At 34.5% G+C, this 19,528-nt stretch overlaps 2 protein-coding genes across 3 annotated transcripts; both read left to right on the top strand.

Annotated features, from left to right (window-relative positions):
- Positions 1-496: 496 nt before the first annotated feature.
- Positions 497-1,633, top strand: LOC132309550 (uncharacterized). Its single transcript, XM_059807843.1, has 3 exons — positions 497-801; positions 865-974; positions 1,023-1,633. Exons 1-3 carry the CDS (start codon positions 497-499, stop codon positions 1,631-1,633), a joined length of 1,026 nt encoding a protein of 341 aa, XP_059663826.1.
- A 4,358-nt stretch (positions 1,634-5,991) lies between these two features.
- Positions 5,992-8,207, top strand: LOC132307095 (putative FBD-associated F-box protein At5g56410). Of its 2 annotated transcripts, XM_059804759.1 has the most exons (4): positions 5,995-6,138; positions 6,628-7,591; positions 7,804-7,881; positions 7,991-8,207. In XM_059804759.1, the coding sequence occupies exons 2-4, from the start codon at positions 6,650-6,652 to the stop codon at positions 8,030-8,032; spliced, it is 1,062 nt and encodes a 353-aa protein (XP_059660742.1). In that variant the 5' UTR covers positions 5,995-6,138; positions 6,628-6,649; the 3' UTR covers positions 8,033-8,207. The 2 variants fall into 2 exon arrangements, with proteins under 2 accessions (XP_059660743.1, XP_059660742.1); XM_059804760.1 differs by lacking the exon at positions 7,991-8,207 and having other exon boundaries at positions 5,992-6,138; positions 7,778-7,923.
- The last annotated feature ends 11,321 nt before the right edge of the window (positions 8,208-19,528 follow it).

Genomic DNA, 19,528 nt, shown 5'->3' with positions numbered 1-19,528 from the left:
TCTCTCCGTTCATTATTCTCTCGCTATATATTTACACATACACATATATTTATTACACGTTATCAGCACGACGCTCAACCCATTTGAGATTTGAAGAAGAAGCTTTCTCTCCCTCTTTCTATCCCAACTATATATCTATTTTGTGATATTAGTTTTGATAGATTGTTGGGTTGGTTTGCTTTATCGGATAAAATAATATTTCTGACTCCAAAGGGTAAGGAAATGTTAATTATGGATTATTATTCATAAAATAAATTTGTTCACTTAAATGATATATGTGCTTACACTATAGTCGGTTCTACCACCTTTATTATTTAATGATTTATGGGCCGGTTTTACCGCTTTTTTTTACTAATTTATTTACTATGGCTGGATTTACCACCTTTATTATTTAAATAATTTATATTATGTTATTATCTCATTTAATGTCATTTTATTTTATATACTGTGCTAAATTATATTTTTTATATTGTTGTCGCATCTAGTTATTCTGAAAATGTCAAATTTGACAAAGCTGGAATTCGTGGCCCTGGATATTTCTGGCAAAAATTATTTATCATGGATTCTGGATGCTCAGATCCATTTGGATGCCATGGGCCTTGGAGACACAATTAAAGAAAAGAATGATGCATCATTGCAAGATAAAGCAAAGGCCATGATTTTTCTCCGGCGCCATATTAGTGAGGAACTGAAAAATGAATACCTCACTGAAAGAGATCCACTTTGTTTGTGGAACAATTTGAAAGACAGATATGATCATCAAAAAACAGTTATCCTCCCAAAGGCCAGGGCTGATTGGCTGTAACTGAGGTTGCAAGATTTCAAAACTGTGGCTGAATATAACTCTGCCCTATTCAAAATCAGCTCTACATTGAAATTATGTGGTGATACTGTTACTGATGAACTTCTGCTAGAAAAAACATTCACCACATTTCACGCCTCGAATGTACTCTTGCAACAACAATATCGAGAGCGTAGATTTAAAAAATATTCAGAGCTGATATCATGTTTGCTTGTGGCAGAACAAAATAATGAACTTTTATTGAGAAACCACCAGTCCCGTCCAACTGGATCGACACCAATCCCAGAAACATATGTTGCCTCATCCCGTGGTCGTGGACGCGGACGTGGACGTGGTCGTGGTGGTAGAAATGAATATGGTCGTGGCAAAAATAACTACCACAATAATGAATATGGTCGTGGTAGAAATCATTCTTATTATCGTGAAGGATATCAATCCTCACATTTTCGCAATCAGAGATCCACACCATATCCTCAAAGGAAAGATCATAATGAAATGAGACACGTAAAAGGAAAGGATGTGGCTCAACATTCCAAGGCTCATGATAATACTTGCTATCGGTGTGGCATGACAGGGCATTGGCAAAGTATTTGTCGTACACCGAAGCATCTAGCTGATCTGTATCAAGCCTCAATAAAAGAAAAGGGAAAACAAAAGGAAATGAATTTCCTTGATCATGATGAGCCAATTGACACCACAAATCTGGAAATGAATTTCATTAATCATGATGAGCCAGTTAACATCACCAATCTGGATGTATCAGATTTTTTTGATGATCGTGATGGAAGGATAGACTTCCTGATTGGTGATGGAAATGTCCACACTAGTTAATCTTATGTTTCTTTTATGTACTGTCTACTATGCTTTTTATTGTCCTTGTACTAAAGTTTTTATTTTCTAGTTTGTATTAAAGGTTTTTGTTATAAAAGTTTTTTTTTCTGATAAAGAAATTTGCATGAATAGGAATGGATCTGACTAGTTCCAAAATAAATGGTGAAGACATATGTCTTGCAGATAGCGGAACAATGCATACAATCCTTCGAGATCAAAAATATTTTTCCCACTTAACTCTGACAGACGCTAATGTCAGTACCATATCAGGTCCCACCGACTTGATTGAAGGCTCCGGACGAGCCAACATCATTTTACCACATGGAACTAGATTACAAATCAATGACGCCTTATATTCTACAAGATCTCGGAGAAATCTGCTGAGTTTTAAAAACTTGCGTCGTAATGGGTATCATATTGAGACTGCAAATGAAAGAAATGTTGAATATCTCTACATTACTTCCATTACCTCAGGTAAGAAACTGATATTAGAAAAACTCCCTGTATTCTCTTCTGGGTTATACTATACAACCATTAGAACAATTGAGTCAAATGTTGTGATCCATAAAAAATCTTGTGACCCAAAACTTTTTATACTTTGGCATGATCGACTTGGTCACCCAGGGAGTACAATGATGTGTCGAATTATTGAAAATTCACATGGTCACCCACTAAAGGATCAAAAAATCATCTTACCAAATAATCATCTATGCACCGCCTGTTCACAAGGTAAGTTGATTATCAGACCATCCCCTTCAAAAGTCATTGTTGAGTCTCCTCCATTTTTGCAACGAATTCATGGGGATATATGTGGGCCAATCCATCCACCATCTGGACCATTTCGTTATTTTATGGTCTTAATTGATGCATCAACACGATGGTTACATGTTTGTCTACTTTCTACTCGTAATATTGCATTTGCTAAACTTCTTGCTCAAATCATCAAATTACGGGCACACTTTTCTGATTACCCAATTAAGACAATTTGTCTTGATAATGCCGCTGAATTTTCTTCTCAAGCTTTTGATGATTATTGCATGTCAGTTGGAATTTATGTTGAACATCCTGTTGCACACACTCATACTCAAAATGGTATGGCTGAATCTTTTATTAAAAGACTTCAGCTAATTGGTCGTCATTTGCTTATGCGAACAAAATTACCTGTTTCTGCCTGGGGTCATGCCATATTGCATGCTGCATCATTAGTTCGTATACGACCAACTGCTTATCATAAGTACTCACCATTACAACTTGTTTTTAGACAACAACCAAATATCTCCCACATACGAGTTTTTGGTTGTGCTGTATATGTTCCAATTGCACCACCCCAACGCACTAAAATGGGTCCTCAACGTAGACTTGGAATTTATGTTGGTTTTGATTCTCCATCTATTATTAGATATCTTGAACCCCTGACAGGTGATGTCTTCAAAGCACGATTTGCTGACTGTCATTTTGATGAGACTGTTTTCCCATCATTAGGGGGAGAAAAGGTACAGCAGCAACGTGATCTTACTTGGAATGCCCTGAAATTGTCTCATTTTGATCCTCGTACAAACCAATGTGAACGAGAAGTTCAGAGGATCATTCACTTGCAAAATATTGCAAATCAATTACCTGATGCATTTACTGATACAAAGAAAGTGATAAAATCACATATACCAGCTGCAAATGTACCAGCACGAATTGCTGTCCCTGAGGGACCTTCTGTCAGTAATGCAGCAAATGCATCTAAAACACGCCTGAAGCGTGGTAGACCAGTTGGTGCAAAAGATATTGTTTATCGTAAGAAGAAATCACAAAGAAAAGTTGGCACTCCTGAAGAGGCCACAAAAAGAGCAACAGATATTATTGATCAATCTGAGATAATAGCCTTTGATAAGGCAGATACTCTTGATGAGTCTCAGGTACCTAAAAAGATGAAATAATAAATATTGATGAGGCAAAAGCAACAGATGATGATGTGGCCCTTAATGAGGCAGATGCTCTTGATGAGGCAAAGGTACCTGAAAATGATGAGATCTCATTAAATTATGAAACGAGATGGAATAGAATTGAAATTGTTGTCGACAACATATTCTCATATCTTGTTGCTCTTAATATTGAAAATGAGAATTCGGAACCTCAAAACGTCGAAGAATGTCGATGAAGAAATGATTGGCCAAAATGGAAAGAAGCGATACAAGCAGAGCTAAATTCATTAGCTAAACGTGAAGTATTTGGACCAGTAGTCCGGACACCTGAGGGTGTTAATCCTGTTGGGTACAAATGGGTGTTTGTACGAAAGCGTAACGAGAAAAATGAAATCGTGAGATATAAAGCCCGACTTATAGCTCAAGGTTTCTCACAAAGACCTGGTATTGATTATGAGGAAACATATTCCCCTGTGATTGATGCAACTACTTTTAGATTCATAATACATTTAGCAGTCACAGAAAGATTGCATATGCATTTAATGGACGTGGTTACAGCATATTTATATGGATCACTAGATAGTGATATTTATATGAAAATCCCGGAAGGATTTACAATGCCTGAAACAAAACCACGTAATATGCACTCAATAAAATTACAACGATCCTTATATGGATTGAAGCAATCTGGACGAATGTGGTATAATCGCCTTAGCGATTACTTACTCAAAGAAGGGTATGTGAACGGTCATATTTGTCCATGCATATTTATTAACAAATCAGAATCTGGTTTTGTTATTGTTGCAGTATATGTTGATGATCTGAACCTTGTGGGAACATTGGACAAGATCGAAAAGACAGCCACATATTTAAAGAAAGAATTTGAAATGAAAGATCTCGGAAAGTTGAACATCTTTCGAACGGTATTCTCATCATCAATCAACATATACAGAAAAGATTCTGAAACGTTTTCATATGGATAAAGCATATCCATTGAGCTCCCCAATGGTTGTCCGATCACGGGACATCAAGAAAGATCATTTTCGTCCTCATGAAGATGATGAAGAACTCCTTGGCCCTGAAGTGCCCTATCTCAGTGCGATTGGTGCTCTTTTGTATCTTGCAAATTGCACAAGATCTGATATAATTTTTCCAGTCAATTTATTAGCACGGTACAGTTCTGCACCAACTCGCAGACACTGGAATGGAATCAAACACATATTGCGATATCTTCGTGGCACAACTGATATGGGCTTGTTTTATTCGAAAGCACCAAAGTCTCCATTAGTTGGATATGCAGATGCCGGCTATCTTTCTGACCCACATAAAGCTTATTCACAAACAGGGTATGTGTTTACCTGTGGCGGCACAGCTATATCATGGCGATCGATGAAACAGACAATGATTGCCACTTCTTCAAATCATTCTGAGATACTCGCAATTCATGAGGTAAGCAAGGAATGCATTTGGTTGAGATCAATGATCCAGCATATTCGAACAACATGTGGTCTCTCATCAATAAAAGAAAGTCCAACAATATTATATGAAGATAATGCGGCATGCACTGCACATAGAAAGAAGGGTATATTAAAAGTGACAGGACCAAGCACATCTCACCAAAATTCTTTTATGCACATGAACTGCAGAAAAATGGTGATATTGATATTCAGAAGATACGTTCATGTGAAAATCTAGCAGATTTATTCACTAAAACGCTTCCAACTACAACATTCAAGAAGCTGGTGCACAACATTGGAATGCGTCAACTAAAGGATCTTCAGGGTTGATCTAATGAGGGGGAGCAATTCATCAAAGAGGTATTGGCATGCTGTACTCTTTTTCCTTCGTCCAGATTTTGTCCCACTGGGTTTTCCTGGCAAGGTTTTAATGAGATAGTTTTAATCTATGTAATACCATTTTCAAGATACATAAGAATTTTGTACTCTTTTTTCTTCGCTAGGGTTTTGTCCCACTGGGTTTTCCTTAGTAAGGTTTTAATGAGGCATATTTTTAGTGTAGTTTTGTGGACCCCAAGGGGGAGTGTTATAGAGATATACACTTGTTGTGGGCTCCACAAATTTATTAAGTCATACATGTAATTATAGTCTTTATGGCTTACAAAGAAAGATTGCTATGGAAGCGTACTGAAGAAGCCATTAGTGAAGCCTATAAAAGGCATTGGGCATGTACAATTTTGAAATGAGAAAAAATCTGAAATCTCATTCTCTGTTCGTCCTCTCTCTCTTTCTTTCTGAGTCTCTTTGTTTGTCCTCTCTCTCTCCGTTCATTATTCTCTCCCTATATATTTACACGTACACGTATATTTATTACACTTTCATTATTAATTTTGTAACTTTTAGATAGTCTCTTTGGGCCATGTCACCTCCTGTGGGACCTAGTTGGTCCTTGGTTCTGGGCAAGAACCAAGTACTGTCTCTTGTAAAGCGAGTCTTATCCGGACTACCTGAGTCTCATATATATATATAGCTTCTCACCACTCTAGCTCCAAGTTGTGTGTACCAACTTCATTATCGTTGAAATCAACCCATCAGCAAAGCTCTCCATCTCTCTCGAATGCTTCGCAAACCATAGGTATGCATTTTCTTTCTAAACCTTGATGGTGATCTCTTTTATAAGAAACAAATATATATATAGATACATGTACATGTATACGAAGGATTTAATTTCTAGAAGTTATGGAGGAGTTTCAGAACATGGGGTCATGAAATGGGTCACTTTGTTTCTTTGAAATATTCTTTTTTGTGCAGTGTCTTCTTAGCAACATCAATCCCTTTTCTGCGCATTGTGGAAATTAGGGCATGAAATGCTAGGGTTTCATTTTGTTGCATTTGGGTTGTGGGATTATCCATGTATTTCAATGGGTTCAACATGAACCCACCTTTCAAAAAAAAAGATGTATCTGAACTTTTATTTGCCCAACCCACTCCATTTCATGCCCTAATTTCCACATTGCCCAAAAAGGCTTTGTGTTCAAAATTCATGGATTCATACATAAATTTATAATAATAAGCTCTTCGCATTGTTCATAAGTCTAATTTAGCAGTTCATATTTCTTTGTAGTTGTTGATTTTATCACAAAGTCATGGATTCAATTTCAAAACGCCAAAATTTTAGCCAGAAAGTGAAAATCAAGGAAAGTGGAGTAGACAGGATTAGCAACTTACCAAGCAGTGTTATGGGTCATATCCTCTCCTTTCTTCCAACAAAATATGCTGTGGCCACTAGTGTTTTATCAACCAAATGGAAGTATCTTTGGACATCACTAACTACTTTAGACCATGATGATGAGTTGCTATTGGTATCTTTCGGTCCTCGGAATAGCACCAAACAAAAAATTCAGGAAATGAGCTTTATAAAATTTGTCTACAGAGTTTTTATGCTCAATGTATCAGATTTGAGGGATCTCCATCTGAAATGTAGTCGGATTGATGATGTTTCACATCTTAATGCATGGATTTCAGCTGCAGTGGCACGAAATGTTCGGGAAATATATATTAGTCTCCCTGTGAAGGAGTATAATGCGACTCGTGACCTCTTTACCTGTAAAAGTCTGGTGGTATTTACACTATGTGGGAAATTTGTTCTAAATGTTCCTACTTCAGTTTGTTTACAGAACCTTAAAATCCTACGCCTTGTACTCGTTACATTTTCGGATGACTCAATTAATAGGCTCTTCCCTAGCTGTCCTATGCTTCAACATTTCTCTATGATAGCCTGTGTTTGGGTTAACGTTGGGGTTTTTAACATTTTTGCTCCTTCTCTCAAGAGTTTGAGTATAAGGGGAATATCTTGTCATGACAATACATTTTCTTGGAAGCATAAGATTGTGCTTAATGCCCCAAATCTTCAACTCCTTGATTACAATGACTATGTAACAGAAGGCTATTCAATGAACAACTTAAATGCTCTTGTCCAGGCGAAAATTGTATTATTCGGTACCTCTGTTCGTGATAATTCTGTAAAAGAACTTGTTGAAGGAATATCTAAAGTTCAGCGGCTTCATTTATCCTGTTTTTCCATGGAGGTTTGCTTGCTTAACTCTTGCTTTTTTATTGGTGATTCTCTTTTATGCCCAAATGTATGTTGACCTGGATATGCATCTGCTTTGCTAATTTGATATATTGTTCCTCTTTCTTTTCGGCGTTCAATTGACTGCTTTTTTTTCCCTGCTTGAAATGGCTCTTCAATTCTGCTGGTATGTGCTGCCAAGGTTTAATTGTTCGACTTTTTTTGAAGCTTGGTCGTTTTGATCGATGGGAATTGCTACTGAGGTTGCTTGAAAGCTCACCACAACTGGAAACTCTTGTTTTTGAGGTAATCTGTGACGTACTAAATAATTTTGATTAACCTCTTTGATTTGTGGGAAAAATTATTGTAGTAAGTAAATGGTTGTTAAGTCAATTTATATTTCCTTTCTGGGTAGGGATGTTTACCCTATAAGCACAACGGAGACAGCGATCATTGAGATCCACCTCAGCATGTGCCTTCTTGTTTGTTGTTTCATCTCAAGGAATTGAAATTAAATATTTTGATGGATTTGAAAAAGAGCTGAAAACAGCAGAGTATTTTTTAAAGAATGGTAAAGTTTTGAAGAAATTGATTATTCATATTTCTATGAATCCAAAAGAGTGGTTCAAAGTTAGCAAAAAATTATTGATGTTCTCAAGGGGTTCACAAAGTTGTCAAGTAGTGATTTCTTGATCTTCCTCCTTTGAGAAAAAAATCCTTCGTCACCTTGCTGGTTCTCTCTCTCTCTCTCTCTGTATATCTCTCTATGTTGCGAGGAAACTGTTGATGGAAAAGATACTCACCGTCTCTCCCTCCCTCCCCAAGTACAATGGAAGCTCATATGGTTGTGTAATTGACCTAGTTTTGATATGGGATGGTGCTGCAATAAATCCAACATATACATACATAATTTTTGTCATTTAAATACACGTCATCACAAAATAACAATTAACAAATGGCATACCTATTTTACACAATAAAATTTCATATACAACATTTGTATCACATCTCAAGGGATCTACACCAATTAAGCATGCTAGTATCAAATTAATGAAGGAAAAATTCACTGAGGGCAAAGTATACATGAATTAGAGCACCCCTACCTCAAATTTGTAGAAAAACTCCCAAATGGGTCCAAATTTTTAGAATTCTTAGAGTGACCAAAAGTTGAAATTATTTACACCCACGCGTAGATCTCGCCGTGCTCTCCGGTTTGCCGCAAACGGCACCCAAAAATTCCAAGTGGTTGAAGAGTAATAAAAAATAGAAGTTGTAAAAGAAAAAGAAAAAACAAAGTCAGCGGGAGAGAGAGAAAACTGGCCAAGAGAGATGGTGAGGTTTTGCTAAAATGATTTGGCTATAAAGCTATTATATTTGTTATAATATCATGTGGGTCCCACCATTTTTAATTATCTTTTTCTTTTATTTTTCTTCTAATTTTTTTTTTTACCACAAAATTATATACATGCACAACCATATAAAACCCACATAACACATTAAATAAAATATATGAGATGCACATGGACCTAACTAAAATCCCTGTATGCAACAATTCCAGTACCAAGTCCCACACGGGACCATCTGGCCCGAGAAACGAAAAAATGCAAAAATGACAACCATTGTATTTTTAGGAGTCCCGAACTCAAAGAAATGTCCAAATCAACTCTTGGACACACCCGGCACACCTTACGGTGTCCTATACGCAAAACAAGAAAAGACGAAAATACCCTTAAAAAATCTGAAAATTTTAAAAAAATAAAAAATGGCAAAAATGAGAAACATTACATTCTATGCCTGCTCTTGTCATAGTGTCAAAAGAGACTTGATATAAAGGACTGGGATCCTCTACTGTAAACAGGTCGTGCTGTACCCATGCTGTAGTGAAAATAGAAATTGTTTTTAAATTGGTAACGGTAGAGTCCAACGGAAAAAGGAACGACGTTAAAAAAAAAAAAAAAAAAAAAAAAAAAAAGTAAAAAAGGAAAATAAAATATCCTTTCTACCGCATCCCTACCAAAAAAAACAAACAGAAAAAAAAGGAAAACAAACTTCAGAGCCTCCTTCCCTTGTCGCCGTACGCCATCTCCCTTTCTCGTTACGGTGTATCTCAAAATAGCATATTGGGTACTGGGGTTTTCAGGCATCACTTCGTCCCTGTCTTGCGGCTGTATTTTCAAGTACTCACCCTTTCTTTCTCTCTTTTCCTCTTCATAAACCCTAACTCTCTCTCTCTAAAAATCACACTTATTTCTGCATAGTATATCATTAGAATCAAAAATTCAACATATAAATTTTGTATGCTGATTTTTCCTTTTTAATTTTCACGCTATTTTGGAAAGAAAACTTGGTTCTTCCATATAAACATCTTTTTTGTTGTAAATGAGAAAGATAAGAAACCAAATTTTGGGTTATTCTAATCTAAATTTAATTTCCTCCCATATATCAATTTACAATGTATAATATTCATACTGAAAATAAAATAAATATAGATAATTGATAATCCATAAAGTAAATTAATATGTGGAATGTGAATAATTTATATTTAAGTAAGACAACTTTATATTATATATATGACCAACGATTATTCACAAATCATGACGGCTCCATTTAGATTCTCATTTATTTATTTATTTTTATTTCAATATATATATATATATATATATATTAGTTGTCATACGTTTATCATCGTTATGTTTCATGCAATTGCAGTGACAAAACTCATGCAACTTGAGCGTAGTGAGAATTAGAGAAATTAGGTAATTAACAATTAGTACTTGCGAAGATTTGTCCTAATATCATAGAACTAGAGATTAAATAAAACTAAACTTAACAAAACTAAAATTAGAATTAACCTTTAGTTTGATTGGTGGTAAAACGTGAGAAGAGAAAACAAAATCAAAATCTGAATCAATTGGAATTTCATTATTTAATACCTTCCAGAATTAACATATCTTAATTCACACTTCTGACTTGAATTGAGTGAAGTTATTCAAATACTGGTTACCCAATCGACATAAGAATGAAATTTTTAATTCCTTTTCCCCTCCATTTTCTCGACAAACAAACGTAGTAAAAGTATTCAGTTATAGATTAGTCTAAATTATTAAAGAACACAACATATAACTTAGAAAAAAAAAACTCGTACCTTCACCAAAAATGAAGTTCCATAAATTTCTAATTAGCTCGATTATTCCAGTCAAATTCAAATACTGGAAAAGGCAAATCATTTGAAATAAAAAATTCAACATATAAATTTTGTATGCTAATTTTTCATTTTTAATTTTCACGCTATTTCGGAAAAGAAAACTCGGTTCTTCCATATAAACCTCTTTTTTGTTGTCGAGAAGGCAGAGGAGACGGATAGGAAACCAAAATTTGTGTTCTTCTTAGATCCATTTACTTACACCCCCTAGAATACACTTAGGCAGATTGAACACCTTTAACAAAAGGTAGTTGATGAAGTGGGTTCTGTAACTAAAAAAAATTCAATGTTTGATTATGGCTAACAATATAGTCAAGGCAAGTTATTTAAATTTTTAGCTAGCATTTAAAAATTGTAATTGTATCGTATCATTTAAGAACAAAATTGAATTTTTTGATTGTATTATTAATTATGACCCGAAAGAGCTTTGAATTGAAACAAATTTTTGGTATCCTAATGATTTTAGGGTTTGAATGTCATGATTTGAACTTTAAAGGTAAGATAGTTCTTATCATTTGTGCTTTTTTCTTTTCTTTTCTTCTTCTTCTTCTTTTTTTTTTTTTTTTTCTCCAATTTTCATGTCTCATTGATTGGTAAACACCTTATTTGACTTGATAGTTTGTTTGAAATCGAAGTTAAATTTACTTAAATGTCTGTTTTTATTAGGTTACATTCTTGTTCAAAACGATTTCTGTGCCTTTTCTTGATTAGTCTAAATTACTAAAGAACGCAATACATAACTTAAAAAAAAAAAAAAAAAACTCATTCCTTCACCAAAAATGAAGTTCCATAAATTTCTAATTGACTCGATTATTCCTGTCAAATTCAAATATTAGAAAAGGCAAATCATTTAGAATCAGAAATTCAACATGTAAATTTTGTATGCTGATTTTTCCTTTTTAATTTTCATGTTGTTTTGGAAAGAAAACTCGGTTCTTTTGTATAAACCTTATCATCATTTTCCCCTCCCCATCTCTTGGTTGGTGGGATTTTTCTTTTATGTTTTAGTCCTCTCTTTATTGTTATTGCCTTTTTGTTTGTGGGATGGGGTGTCTTGGGAAAAGGAGTGGAGGTGGTCTACCGTCTTCCTTTTTGTTGTATTTTGCTTGGGATAGTGTAATGAAAGTCTGAGATTTCTTCATAAATGTGTGTTTGTGTAAATAATAAACAGACGCAAAAAAAAAATAGACATGTAAACAAGCGGGTTCATGCATTCTCTAAGACATTTTGTTATCTTATTATAGGTGGTGGTTTTAAATGGATAGTCCATTAGGTGAAGGAGGCCGTAAACCCAAAATTGGAATGATGTTAAAGTCCGTTGAAAATGCATATGACTTTTACAATACATACTGACGTGAAGTTGGATTTAGTGTGAGAATAGATTATTCCAATAAAAACATTAAAACTGGAGAAATTACTTTTGCCCAATTTGTATGTTGTAAGGAGGGTTACAAAGTAAATGACAAAAGGGACCATCTTACAAAAAAAGCTAGGGCAGAAACAAGGGTCGGATGTGGTGCATTCATGCATATAAAATTTGAAAAGGGGGAAGGAATATATTTTGTAGACAGATTTGAAGAGAAGCACAACCATAAACTTATTAGAAAAGATTGCACTTATTTGATGCCTTCACAACGGAACATCTCTATACCTTAAGCAATTGACGTCGACTTGGCTGATGATTCTGGACTACCAGTTGGTTCTTCATATGAACTAATGGAACGACAATTCGGGGCAAGAGAAGCGCTTGGGTTTACAAAAGTAGACCAAAAAAATTATTTGAGAACTAAGAGACAAAAACAATTACAGTCTGGAGAGGCTGGATCCATATTTGAGTATTTTCAATCCCAGATGTTGGAAAATCCCTCATTTTTTCATGCGGTTCAGCTAGACAAAGATGACTTTATAACCAATATATTTTGGGCTGATGCAAGGATGATTATTAACTATGGTCATTTTGGAGATATTGTGTTGTTCGACACAACATACAAGGTGAATAATGTGAATCAACCATTTGCCGCTTTTGTTGGTCTGAATCATCATAGAGAAACAGTTATATTTGGAGGTGCTTTGATGTATGATGAGACATCTGATTTATTTGTATGGTTGTTTGAAACATTTCTTAAAGCAATGTCTCATAAATTTCCGAAGACAATTATAAGTGACCAAGATGTGGCTATTACAAAGGCATTAGCGTTGGTGATGCCCGAGACACACCACCATCTTTGTATATGGCATATTATGCAAAATGGTACGAAGCATTTAGGTAATGTTATCAAGGGTCTGGTGGGTATAACAGGCATTTTATTTGAGTTTATGATAAAACATGAGGACGAAGATGATTTTGAAATATGCTAGGAGTCCATGCTAACTGAGTGTGGTGTTCGTAACAACAAATGGTTGTCTGAAACGTATAATTTAAGTACTAAATGGGCAAAGGCATTTGTGAAAAGTCACTGGTGTGCTGGTATGCATAGCACTCAACTTATTGAAAGCTTCAATTTTGGTTTGAAAAAATTCGCTAAATCTGACCATAATATTCCTGATTTTTTCAAACACTTTGATATGATGGTCACTGAGAAAAGGTATATTGAGCTAAAGGCGGAGTACGATTTGACTCACTAAGAGCTGAATGTTAAACTTTTGTGCACGATGGTAGTCAAAGCTGGTGAGATTTATACGAAAAAAATATTTCAGTTATTTTAAAAAGAAATTCATGGTACAGTTGAATTCTATTTCAAAGAATCAATTCAGCGGGATGGAGAAGTTATATACAAAGTGGTCTCACTTGAAAAACATGATCAAGAATGGCGTGTGAGAAGGAAAACAGATGACTTTTTAACATGCAGTTGTTGGATGTTTGAAATGGATGGTATTCCGTGTTCACACATGTTAAAGGTCATGAGAGAAGTGCTACACAAAACAACAGGATGAGATCGCGAGCTCACCTGAGAATACTCAGGTAAAACAATTCAAATACTAATCTTGGATAAATTGTTCTGTGGAATGTAATGTTGAGGTTGGTGCGGTAACTTGAAGACGAATCAGAAATATATTCTACAAATTTATGTGACTTTGAGGCATGTAGAAATTGTTACTAATTTACCCTCTATTGGATGGGTTTGCTATTGATGAATCAATAGATATTCAAATTTCTGCAATTAGCAAGATTGAAGTATTTTTCTGTGAAATTGTTTATAATTTAAACTAACAAAAAAAAATTTATATCAAATTAGCAAAACATGAGCAATGTAGTTTCTCTCTTATTTTAAATGACTAAAATGAGCAATGGGCTTGGCCCAGGCATGTTAAGAACTTGGTCTCTCCTGACTGTAACATCACAAATCTTTCCCAACCCAACCTTTTAACTCCAAAGATATAATCCAATGGACTCCCAGTAAGATCTACTCGCTTAAAAACACCCTAAAATCCATATCCCTAGGGTCCGTTTGGATGGCGATAACGTTATATGTTATGGTTTGGTATGATATGAAAACAATCATTTTGGTATTGATATGTTTTTAGTAGAAATCGGATCCATGTTTGGTAACGATTGTTTTGTTTTTGATAATTGTATATCAGAAACATGATAACGCGTTTGGTATTGTCATGCGTTTTAAGGAATTCGAAAACAAAACACGTTTGGGAATAGTGTTTTGTTATTAAAAATTCTGAATCAATAACAGAATACCTGTTTGGTAAAGACTGTTTTGTTTTGTTTTGTTTTGAAAAATTATATATATGAATACAATTATAAGTTTATATGTAAAATAGTTCATTTTTCTTTATGATTTGAGATAATTTATGGAAAAAAAAAAAAATTCTGCATTAGAGTTGGGAAATTTTTTTTTTGTTAAATTTACATGTATAATGGCAACCAAACTACTTTGTAATAATGAATAAATCTGCATAAACATGATTAATGGCAACCAAATTACAAATCTAACTTTGTAATAATCTTTCAATGAGAGTAGATCTTTGCACTCTATTTATCTTTTTCTTTTGGCTTGCATTCCATTTAACTTTGTTTTGTTTCATACATATATATATATATATTCATGATGAATGTGAGACAGAGAGAGATCCTTATAGTTGAAACAAACAAGAAACAAAGCCAAAACGTTAATCGTCTTGAATTAGTCAGAGTTGAAATTTGGTGAACATTGAAGCTTGTGAATAATTTTACTTCACTTAGATTAGTTTGAAATTTTGTAGTGGAGGTCCTTCAAATTGGTAATATTTTTTTTTGTTTAGTCATAAGACCATTTCCCCTTTTGTTGAGTATTTATTTTGATAACGGACTTGTGAATATTTCATACAATATCCAACCATAAGCAGAATTGATAAATATGAATAAAGATTAAAAAAGCAAGCAATCAAGGAAGATCCCTCTTACAAGACTGAACAACATTTACATATATAATAATTGTATAGTTTTGCTTTATACATCACAATCTTAAGAACTTGAGTGTTACACCATTCACATATATACTTCCATAGATAAGGAGCTAGACATTCCTTTAAAATAGTATGTGTGTACACACACACTTCATTAGACTTACATAAAATGTACACATAACTGCAGATCACTAATATTCATTCCATAAAATGTACACCCACTTTTTTATACTTGCATAGGCCTCCATTTGATTAACTTAGAGATCACTAGCTTTCTGGAGTTGCAGCAACTGGAGAATGTTTTCTATCAATCCCACTGGTGCCACTGCCTACAACTTACTGCCATGTCCTTCAATGTAGTAGCAAAAAATGAATTTGAATGTAAAACAAGACATTACCTATAGTAGCAAAATATAAAGCAGAGTTAAATTCAATTTTTATTATTTTTTTTAAAAAAAAATCTGGCATGACTTCCCCTTAAAAATGGACATTTCCAAAATTTCAAAACACAATAAACCCAAGGGACACCGCCCACAAAATTAATTCAATAAGGGACACCGCTCACAAAATTCATTTAACAAGGGACATCGCCCACAAAATTATTTTAATAAGGGACACCGCCCACAAAATTCATTTAACAAGGGACACCGCCCACAAAATTATTTCAACAAGGGACACCACCCACAAAATTCAATTAACAAGGGACACCGTCCACAAATTTAATTCAAGCAAGATATATCTAACCTTCTTTCAGGCTAAGCTGCAAATTTGGAGTGTAAATGACCTCATGCAAAACAAAACACATGAAGAACATTAGAGAAAAACAAAATAACACACGGTAGGAATGAAATAATTAGAAATAGTAAACAAGATATATCTAACCTTTTTTCAGGCTAAGCTGCAAATTTGGAGTGTAAATAACCTCATGCAAAACAAAACACATGAACAACATTAGATAAAAACAAAATAACACACGATAGGAATGAAATAATTAGAAGTAATAAACAAGATATATCTAACCTTTTTTCAGGCTTAGTTGTAAATTTAAAGTGTAAATGATCTCCTGCAAAACCAAACACATGAATAACATTAGAGAAAAACAAAATAACACTCGGTAGGAATGAAATAATTAGAAGTAGTAAATAAGATATATCTAACCTTTTTTCAGGCTTAGTTGTAAATTTAAAGTGTAAATGACCTCATGCAAAGCAAAAGACATGAACAACATTAGAGAAAAACAAAATAATACACGGTAGGAATGAAATAATTAGAAGTAGTAAACAAGATATATCTAACCTTTTTTTTTTTTCTCTAATGTTGCAAATAGAGTGTAAATGACCTCAGTAGCAAATTTTACAAATACCCTAAAGCTCACTCCCAAAATGACAGAGAAGATAACACAACAACAACTAATACGCAGTTCAAAATATACCATTTAAGTATATATTACATACCAAATGAAACACAGAAAATTAACTAAATACGTATTACATGTCATATATTACAAAAGATGGAAGTTTATCTAACTTCATCTTTCAATAACAACGATAATGAGCAACAAGAGGACAATCACAATAAACATGATTGTGATAGCAAGACATCCACAACCTAGGAAGAGCATGTACTTCTGTCTACATTGTTCATTTTGAATCATTGCAATGACTCTGTCCAAGTCAGATTGAACCTGTTCTTCAACATGTGCACCTTGGTGCAACTCATCCACCCACATAAATGCATTCATATGTGACTACAAGAAATATAAATTATACAATTAGGAAACAGTAACAGAAATAGCACCTAAAAGTAATTGACCATACCTCCCGAGCTCGACACCTATAGAATTGTCGACCATTATTTTTTGGAGTTCGAGCCCTATACAGATGCATAGGATCTCTATCACATGCACATTGTGGTCACTCACCTTCAAGCCTATACATAAGTGCGCCTACAAGTACTAAAGTATTTAATATTTGATATCCTAATATAATTAGTTATTACAGTTATCCATAAATAAGGAGCATCTGAGTTTAATTTACGTAATATAATTAGTTATTACAGTCATCCATATTTTAATTCTACACACTATTAGACAGTTTTATAATTAGTGATTACAGTGCTCCCAAATTAGGTTGGCAATACCATCACGATAAATATCCATCTGTCGTATCTGTGTATTAGTATCATTGACCACCTGAACATCGTCATCCACATCAGGTTCATTTTGTGAAGACTGAGGGGTTTCAGAATCAAAATTTTCATTAGATTCACCTTGGGATCTTATGAAATTATGCAATGTACAACAGGCAATGACAATAAGAACTTGAGTGTCAAAGTGATAAGGGGGCATTTGCTTCAATATAGCGAATCTCATCTTTACCAACCCAAAACATCGCTCTATGATATTCCTCAATGACGAGTGCCTAAAATTGTACACCTCTTCTCTACCACGTGGTCCTCTAGTATGTCTACGATATTCCTGCATATGGTAACGTTGACCTCGGTAAGGGGCCAAAAACCCCGGTTGATTGGCGTACCCAGAGTCGACTAAATAAAACTTACCTGTCATGTTAAGTATTAAAATTAACGTATTTGTAATGTTAAATGCACAAATATGGAAACTTAATATTTTTACCTTCGGGTGGTGATGGAAAATTGAAATCCTCATTCTGAATGCACTCATTTAAAATCTTCGAATCATTAGCAGACCCTTCCCACCCAGCTAGAATGTATGTGAATTTCATATCAAATGAACACACGGCCATGACATTTTGGGTCGTATCACCCTTTCTACCACGAAAGGGTATTTATTGGTCAACTGGCACTACAGCATGGATATGAGTACCATCTATGGCTCCTACACAATTCTTAAAGTATGGGTAAAACTTTGGATTGTTCTTTATCTCTTTAGGAATTTCATTCAAATCCGGGGGAACAATAATTTTAGTCCCTAACTCACAAATTAACTTTAATACAGTATGAAAGTGATACGAAATTATGGATGTAGAGTGTTAGAATCTTTCAGCAACGACACGATTCCTTTCATTATGAGACACGGTAAGTAGGGAAATTGCAACTTGTTCTTCTACCGTTAGAAATTTTGAATCTTTCAATCCTAACAATTTCAACTCACGACACAATGCCCTAAAGGTGTTGGGGTACATCCGAAAATTTTCATAACACCTATCTTCATGTCCATTTAAGACCTCGAATATGTAATCTTCCCCTTATAACATGGAATCCCTACAACGTTGTTTATCAAAATGTTTATAATAGTACTCATATAAGGCTGCGATCAATACAAGAATTTCCTCCTCATCATCATCATCATAAATGGTTAATATTGTCCTTATATCCATAGCTACTATCATATTTAAGAATAAACAGAAGCAGTTATTGTAACAAAAATTAAGCAAAATGGAAAAGACATACCAAATCATACAATTATCCAGCAACAATGTAAAAGCAATAAATGTAGAACATAAATAGTTTTCCAGCATTAATTTAAAAGCAGTAGATAGAGGAATTAAATACAGTCTTCCAACAATAATGTAAAAGCAGTAGATAAAAAAAAATTCATTACAGTCATCCAACAGTAATGTAAAAACAGTTATAAAACAGTCATCCAAAAGCATATAAAAGTAAGATACCGAAGAAATCATAGAGGCTGATTCATCACCCACCCAACCTTCCTTTCATCAGGAATGCGAAGAAATATGTCCCTCCACACCTTGTCCTCACCAAACATCCTTACGATCTTAGCATAATGGGTATCATCAATCCCCACTAATGTGTTGACGATCTTAACGCACTCTTCAAGCTGGGGATCCATTTCTTTTTCTTTTTTACTGGGAGATGTCACTTCAGGCATTTCGGTAAATCGAGATGGTTGACAACTAGAAGATGATTCTGCTATGGCTTTTACAATTTTATCAGCTTTCGCGTTCCCAATATTAGTCAAACATTCCATCACTAAAGACATTGTTTCGGAAAAAATTTCTTTCTTCTGTTTCTTAGCTACAGGTTTGGGAGTAGGACTGAGGTCAATAGGTCCTTCTACATTAGGTCGTTCTACATCAGTCATGCCCACATTGCCCTCAGTGTTATGAATTTGAGCTTCATGTGTTGCCACTTGAGGCATTGTTAGTACTTGGTGAGTTCTAGGTGGCTTTGTAGAAGGATGAACATGCTTGCCAGTAGCATGTGTATTCCCAAAAATCCTTACCATCTGCTCATAATTCTTACACCCCTGTTTTTTTATTTTTTTTCCATGCTTGAGAACCTACACGTTATCAGCTTACAATTATTGTTCATCAAACCCTTTTAATACTAAATCACTAATTACTTACTATATGT

The sequence above is a fragment of the Cornus florida genome, unplaced genomic scaffold (assembly GCF_030987335.1).
Source record: "Cornus florida cultivar Cherokee Brave unplaced genomic scaffold, ASM3098733v1 CherokeeBrave_3.0.0_Hap2_Chr05, whole genome shotgun sequence".
Lineage (NCBI taxonomy): Eukaryota > Viridiplantae > Streptophyta > Magnoliopsida > Cornales > Cornaceae > Cornus > Cornus florida.
The sequence above is the reverse complement of the archived record's forward strand: the minus strand, read 5'-3'. Positions and strand labels throughout refer to the sequence as shown.

What these genes read in the sequence shown, in the direction of transcription:
- LOC132307095 (XM_059804759.1), top strand. Translation starts at nt 6,650, where the DNA reads ATGGATTCAATTTCAAAACGCCAAAATTTTAGCCAGAAAGTGAAAATC. An exon ending in TATCCTGTTTTTCCATGGAG is followed by an intron (nt 7,592 to 7,803) that starts GTTTGCTTGCTT and finishes CTTTTTTTGAAG; the next exon opens with CTTGGTCGTTTTGATCGATG. An exon ending in TGGAAACTCTTGTTTTTGAG is followed by an intron (nt 7,882 to 7,990) that starts GTAATCTGTGAC and finishes CTTTCTGGGTAG; the next exon opens with GGATGTTTACCCTATAAGCA.
- LOC132309550 (XM_059807843.1), top strand. Translation starts at nt 497, where the DNA reads ATGTCAAATTTGACAAAGCTGGAATTCGTGGCCCTGGATATTTCTGGC. An exon ending in AAGGCCAGGGCTGATTGGCT is followed by an intron (nt 802 to 864) that starts GTAACTGAGGTT and finishes ATTCAAAATCAG; the next exon opens with CTCTACATTGAAATTATGTG. An exon ending in GCAACAACAATATCGAGAGC is followed by an intron (nt 975 to 1,022) that starts GTAGATTTAAAA and finishes TGCTTGTGGCAG; the next exon opens with AACAAAATAATGAACTTTTA.